Below are 6,921 nucleotides of genomic sequence, written 5' to 3'. Positions count from 1 at the left end.
CGTCTCCGCAGGAGGCCTTTTGGTAGGGCATCTTTGTGAATAAGAATTTGTTCTTAACTGACTTGCCTAGTTAAATAAAGGTTCAATTTTAAAAAATTAAACGCTGCCTGCCCAAACGCATAGTGCCAGCTGTAAACTATGGTGTGGGAGGAATAATGGTCTGAGCTGTTTTTTATGGTTTGGGCTAGGCCCCTTAGTTCCATTGAAGGGAAATCTTAACACTACAGCATGCAATGACATTCTAGATGATTCTGCGCTTCCAATTTTGTGGCAACAGTTTGGGGAAGGCCATTTCCTGTTTCAGCACACACAAAGCGAGGTCCATACAGAAATGATTTGTCGAGATCAGTGTGGAAGAAATTAACTGACCTGCACAGAACCCTGACCTCAACCCCATCAAATCTAATTTTATTGGTCACATACACATGGTTAGCGAAATGCTTGTGCTTCTAGTTCCGACAGTGCAGTAATATCTAACAAGAAATCGAACAATTCCCCAACAACTACCTAATGCACACAAATCTAAAGGGATGAATGAGAATATGTACATATAAGTACATGGATTAGCGATGGCCGAGCAGCATAGGCTAGGTGCAATAGATGGTATAAAATACAGTATATACATGTGATGTAATGTAAGATATGTAAACATTATTAAAGTGGCATTATTTAAAGTGGCATTGTTTAAAGTGACTAGTGATCCATTTATTAAAGTGTCCAGTGATTGGGTCTCAATGTAGGCAGCAGCCACTCTGAGTTAGTGATTGCTGTTTAGCAGTCTGATGGCCTTGAGATAGAAGCTGTTTTTTAGTCTCTCTTTCCCAGCTTTGATGCACCTTTTCTGACCTCGCCTTCTGGATGATAGCGGTGTGAACAGGCAGTGGCTCGGGTGGTTGTTGTCCTTGATGATCTTTTTGGCCTACCTGTGACATTGGGTGCTGTAGGTGTCATGGAGGGCAGGTAGTTTTCCACCGGTAATGCGTTGTGCAGACCACACCACCCTCTGGAGAGCCTTGCGGTTGAGGGAAGTGCAGTCCAGCCACGGTTTCTGGTTAGGGTAGGTTTTAATAGTCACAGTGGGTACATCATCTCCAATGCACTTCTTTATAAATGACCTCACCGAGTCAGCATATAGGTCAATGTTGTTCACTGAGGCTGATACAGTCCACGTGATCAAAACAATTTTGAAGCGTGGCTTCTGATCGGTCAGACCAGCTTTGAATGGTTCTCGTCACTGGTACATGCTGTTTGAGTTTTTGCTTATAAGACGACACAAACAAGATGGCGTCGTGGTTGGATTTTCCGAAGGGGGGGCGGGGAAGGGCTTTGTATGCATTGAGGAAGTTAGAGTAGCAGTGGTCGAGAGTATTAGCCCAACCAATATGCTGATAGAATTTAGGTAGCCTTGTTCTCAAATTTGCTTTGTTAAAATCCCCAGCTACAATAAATGCAGCCTCTGGATATATAGTTTCCAGTTTACCTTGAGTCCAGTGAAGTTCCTTGAGGGCCGTCTTGGTGTTCGCTTGACGGGGAATGTACACAGCTGTGACTATAACTGACGAGAATTCTCTTGGTAGGTAAAATGGCCGGCATTTGATTGTAATGAATTCTAGTTCGGGTGAGCAGAAGGACTTGAGTTCCTGTATGTTGTTATGATTACACCATGAGTCTTTAATCATAAAGCATACATCCCCGCCCTTCCTCTTTCCCAGAGAGGTGTTTATCTCTGCTGGCGTGATGCATGGAGAAGCCCGGAGGCTAAACCGATTCCGATAACATATCCCGAGAGAGCCATGTTTCCGTGAAACATAATGTTACCATCTCTGATGTCTCCCTGGAAGGCAACCCTTGCTCGAATTTCGTCTACCTCGTTGTCCAGACTGGACATTGGCGAGTAGTATACTCGGGAGCGGTGTGCACGTCTACGGAGCCTGACCAGGAGGCCGCTCCATCTGCCCCTTCTGAGGCACCGTTGTTTTGGGTTGGTTACTGGGATTAGATCCATTGTCCTGGGTGGTGGTCTGAACAGAGGATCCGCTTCGGGAAAGTCGTATTCCTGGTCGTAATGTTGGTAAGTTGACATTGCTCTTATATCCAATAGTTCTTCCTGGGTGTATGTAATAAGACTTAAGATTTCCTGGGGTAACAATGTGAGAAACAATACATAAAAAAACCAAAATATTGCAGTTTCCTAAGAACTCGAAGCGAGGCGACCATCTCTGTCGGCGCCACTTTACTCCATCAAATCCATCGAACACCGTTGGGATGAATTGGAACACCAACTTAATCGCCTAACATCAGTGTCCGACTTCACTAATGCTCTTGTGGCTGAATGGAAGGAAGTCCCAGCCGCAATGTTCCAACATCTAGTGGAAAGTCTTCCCAGAAGAGTGGAGGCTGTTATAGCAGCAAAGGGGGGACCAACCCCATATTATAGCCCATGGCTGAGCCTGGGAGGGCAAAGGCCCACCCACTTGGTAGCCAGGCCCAGTCAAACATCTGGCCTTGATTGGGAGTCCCATGGGGCGGTGCCAATTGACGCAGCATCGTCTGAGTTTGGCCGGGGTAGGCCGTCATTGTAAATAAGAATTTGTTCTTACTGACTCGCCTAGTTAAATAAAGGTTCAATTAAAAAATACTTGTTTTATTACAGACAGACATACTCCTCAGCACCCCCCTCCAGATGATCCTGCAGGTGAAGAAGCAGAATATGTACGTCCTGGACTAGCGTGGTTACATGTGGTCTGCGGTTGTGAGGCTGGTTGGACTTTCTGCCAAATTCTTTAAATCGACGTTGGAGGTAGCATGTGGTAGAGATATGAACATTAAAATCTCTGGCAACAGCTCTGGTGCACATTCCTACAGTCAGCATGTCAATTGCACAATCCCTAAAATCTTGAGACATCTGTGGCATTGTGTTATGTGACAAAACTGCACATTTTAAAGTGGCCTTTAATTGTCCCCCAGCACAAGTTGCACCTGCGTAATGATCATGCTGTTTAATCAGCTACTTGATATGCCACACCTGTCAGGTGGATGGATTAGCTTGGCAAAGGAGAAATGCTCACTAACAGGGATTTAAACATTTTGGACACAACATTTGAGAGAAATAAGCTTTTTTTTGTTTTCTGTACATTTCAATATTTTCAAATTGTAAAGTTATAGTATAGTCTGAGATGTGAGAAGAGAACGCACTTGTAGCCAAGCATGATACTGACATACTGTGGCTCAATTCATAAGTATGGTACCTTGTCAGCCATTGATTTGTCAGTTTATAAAGTTCTTCACCTCAGCCATCCTCTTGGAGCTCTGTGAAGATGTACTGATCGAAGGGTCTTGGAGGCAATTCATGTGGTGCATTCATCCATTTTCAAGAGCTGTGTGGGTATAAAAACTGCCCCTGGTAATCCTATCCCAAGATGAACCTCTCCCACATGGTTTAGGATGACAGAGGCAAAACACGATCAGAGGGGATCAAACATTTATTACCCTTATTCAAAGTTACAATAAAACCATTAACATCTTTAAAACAATAGCAAAATAAAAGAACCAAAGATATTGGCCAAAACATATTTACAGAGACAAATTGCAGATAAAAAGCACATTTTGTACACAACCCCAACCCCTGCATCATAAACTCTGAAATGTGAATACTACAAGACCCAGAAAGCGCAAATGTGGTTTTAGCCAGAAAATTATCAAAATGCACAAAGACGTCGCCTTTTCCACCTCCCCTGGTTTAATGTATTTTTCCTATACAGCACAAAATACTTGAAATTTGGGGGCAAAACATAGGAATGTAGAATTCAAGAAATGAGTAAGATCATTTGAACGGTTTATGTCCATATAACAGTCATTTTGAGTGAAGGAGACGGTCTGCCCTGCTCCATAACCGCTGTCAACTATTAGATCCCAAGATATAAGAAATGAAAATGTTATAGGGCTGCCACGCTGTTAAAAGGATGCGTATCCATGAATTGGGAAAATAAGTCAGTATTCCAGATTCGTTCTACATCCAATCCAAAACCTTCCCCACGCGCCAGTTCCAGTAAGTACCATGAGGGGGCACCGTAAGCCAACAGTTTCATCATGAGAGGGCCGGTGAGATTCCAATCAGCAGAGAAATGATAAAGGCAGTGAACTGGTGGCTGAATCAGCAAATGTGATATATCCTTCGTCATTTGTCTTCGTTTGTAGTTTTGTTTATAACGTTAAGAATGTGGCACGAGTCTCATATATACTTTAATCTTGTAAATAACGTTCAAGTAGCCGTGACGGGCACGGTCACTCTGCCTTGGGCTCAGCCTCGGATGCTGCGGGAGTCGTGACCTCTGCAGGGGTGGCAGCCTCCTCGGCGGGGGCTTCCTCTGCTGGAGGGGCTTCCTCTGCTGCTGCGGCCTCGCTTTCTGGGGCCAGAGTGGCCTCCTCCTTGGCGTCTGCCACAGGCTCGGTAGCCGGCGTCTCCTCTTTGGTCTCCTTGGCTGCGTGGCCATTCTCCTCTGGCTTGTCCTCCGCCGTGGGGGAGGCGGCCTCCTTGCCCTCCTCAATATTCTTCTTGGTCTTCCTCAGCGAGATGCCCTTGAACTTGAAGGAGTTCTTCAGGGAGAATTTCTTCTTCTTCTTGGCATCCTTTGCGGCCTCCCCTTCGGCCTTGACCGCATCTCCTTCAGCAGCAGGGGCGGCCTCGATGGCATCGCCAGCACCCATCTCACCCTGTTTGGCTGGCTCGGCTATGCCATTCCCGTCTACGGCAGCTGCATCCCCATCAGGCTTGGCAGAGACATCTCCATTGGTTTTAACATGGCCGTTCTCCTGTGGACAACAGCGAGAAACCATTTACACATATGTGGAGAACAATTAAATTATAAAAATAAACTGGTATTGGGGAGAACGTTACAGTGACCATTATAAGCAGCCCATACCTGTATGCAATTGATTCATAAGTATACAGGCAAATGTGGACCAAGGAAATGGCTCGTGGGATAAAAATACAGACTGCCTTTTTCGGGAGCGAATTCAAGTAGATTGTGGTGTATGGCCAACCAAGTATAACAGGTTGTCATTGTGGACAATTATTTGACCGGGTCAAATGCACAGCAAAACGCTTCATATGCACAGCTAGTTTGCATTACTCCCATCGACCACGTGGAGGCATAAGTGCTCCGTGACAACAGCAATCCGAATTTTGGAACAAAGGACTCCGATCAAATTAAGAAGCAGATTAGTTGTGCTATTCGTTGCAAAATGTCAATATCGTACATTTGTATATTTCTTGCCATTCGAATAACCCAAACGATCTAAAAATGTATGTTATGTACATTTGTGATATCAAACTTAACTATAATAATTGAATCTCCTATAATCTTTAGGACAAAGAAAATGTAAATTAACCAGAGAATGTACCAACTGGTAGGCGTGCCGCCTCAATGAGACAGTAGACTGGCAATTGCACCCATTTTTACAACCATCAGCTACAGTAGTATTGCGAGTCATCATCCAGATAACGGGCATGCGAGCGGCATGTGCAATAAAACAAGGTTTGACTTTACAATTTAATGTTTTCATCTCTACAAATGAAGGAGTACATCGAAAATAGCACAAAATAGTCCGAGAGGTTTTTAAATATACAACGCTTTGCTGGCCCCGTGCACATTGTTTTCAAGCCTCGAGCAAACTTCATTTGCATCCTGTGCATGTGTTGTTCGGCGAGTGGGCGATCGCTGCCAACTTATAGCGCCAACTCATGAGAGATCTAGTTGAATTAAAACTGATATTTCCATTCATGTGATAATAATTTGAGAATTTTTTGAACATCCCTGGTGTTACTTTATTAGGCAAAAAGTTCGAGACGAATTTAACAAAGGGGTTTGGTGGTTAACCACCCAAATCATGCACACATTTTTAAACAAAATACCATCGAAACATGAGGTTTTCATCCAAATTTGATTTAGCTAATTAGTAAGTAACGTTAAATATAAATGTTCACTGGTAGGCGTAAGGTCTCGCAAGTCTGGTAACGTTAACACGTTGCCCATGCAACTCACGCTGGACGAGGGCGTTGGGTGCCAAATGTGGAAGCATGCAACTGGACTTGTCTTACCTGGCCATTTGTTTTAGCGACAGCCGGGTCGGCGACCGCTTTCCCCTCAACAGCTACTCCACCCTTGGACAACTGAGCTCCCATATTTTAGGTTTTCTAAACAAAAAGAAAATCTAAAAGAAAAACCTCGAAGTTTCACGGTTTAAAATCCAGCACAGAGAAAGGTGGATCTTGCCAGATTTTGAAATCCGTGTTTATCCCTTTCCTTACGTTGGAAAGCAACAACAGTTTCCCCGCTTTAGACAACAAACCTCTCGGCTGCTGAACTCAAATTAAAGAACGCTAAGCCTACAAGTGTGAGTATTTCAACCGTGCATCAAAATCGTAGAGGACTCCACCTAGGGGCGTGACTTCACGGACATACCCAATCTGCAACCATGGATTGGAATCTTCTTCCCGCCCCCTTTCAGCTTCAACGAGAGTATTTTTTCCTTTACATATGGTCTTAATATGGTGAGAATTGTATCTGTATTTACTGATTTTTCTATTACATAATTTAAAGCCTGAAGACACATTTACAGTCAATGGCTTCTAGGTCGTTTTTGGTTGTTGCTGTGGTTCTGCTCTTTGCAGGCAAGTGCACGCTTTGAGAGAAGGGCGGAGAATCAGAAAATAACTCATGACGGGCAGAGACCCCCGAAAAAAACAAATCCGTTGTGGTCAGATTATGATGACACCTAAAATCTCAGATATGCCTTTACCTACTAGGCCTGTTGTCCAGTCTGGAAGATAGGAGGCAACTGTAGATTGTATTTTTATTTGCTCATGTATTTCTTTTTAACTCTGCATTGTTGGGAAAGGGCTCGTAAGTAAGAATTTCT

At 44.0% G+C, this 6,921-nt stretch overlaps 1 protein-coding gene across 1 annotated transcript; it reads right to left on the bottom strand.

The window, feature by feature from the left end:
* Positions 1 to 3,469: 3,469 nt before the first annotated feature.
* On the bottom strand, positions 3,470 to 6,378 carry LOC139384031 (MARCKS-related protein 1-A-like). Its single transcript, XM_071128662.1, has 2 exons — positions 6,101 to 6,378; positions 3,470 to 4,812 (listed from the first exon to the last, which is right to left on the bottom strand). Exons 1-2 carry the CDS (start codon positions 6,182 to 6,184, stop codon positions 4,285 to 4,287), a joined length of 612 nt encoding a protein of 203 aa, XP_070984763.1. The 5' UTR covers positions 6,185 to 6,378; the 3' UTR covers positions 3,470 to 4,284.
* Between the last annotated feature and the right edge of the window lie 543 nt (positions 6,379 to 6,921).

The sequence above is a fragment of the Oncorhynchus clarkii genome, chromosome 25, assembly GCF_045791955.1.
Source record: "Oncorhynchus clarkii lewisi isolate Uvic-CL-2024 chromosome 25, UVic_Ocla_1.0, whole genome shotgun sequence".
In the NCBI taxonomy this organism is placed as follows: Eukaryota; Metazoa; Chordata; class Actinopteri; order Salmoniformes; family Salmonidae; genus Oncorhynchus; species Oncorhynchus clarkii.
This window is presented reverse-complemented; position numbering and strand designations above follow the sequence as displayed.

Coding starts and splice junctions, on each gene's coding strand:
- LOC139384031 (XM_071128662.1), bottom strand. CDS start 6,184: ATGGGAGCTCAGTTGTCCAAGGGTGGAGTAGCTGTTGAGGGGAAAGCG. Junction 4,813..6,100: donor TCGCTAAAACAAATGGCCAG/GTAAGACAAGTC, acceptor TGTTGTCCACAG/GAGAACGGCCATGTTAAAAC.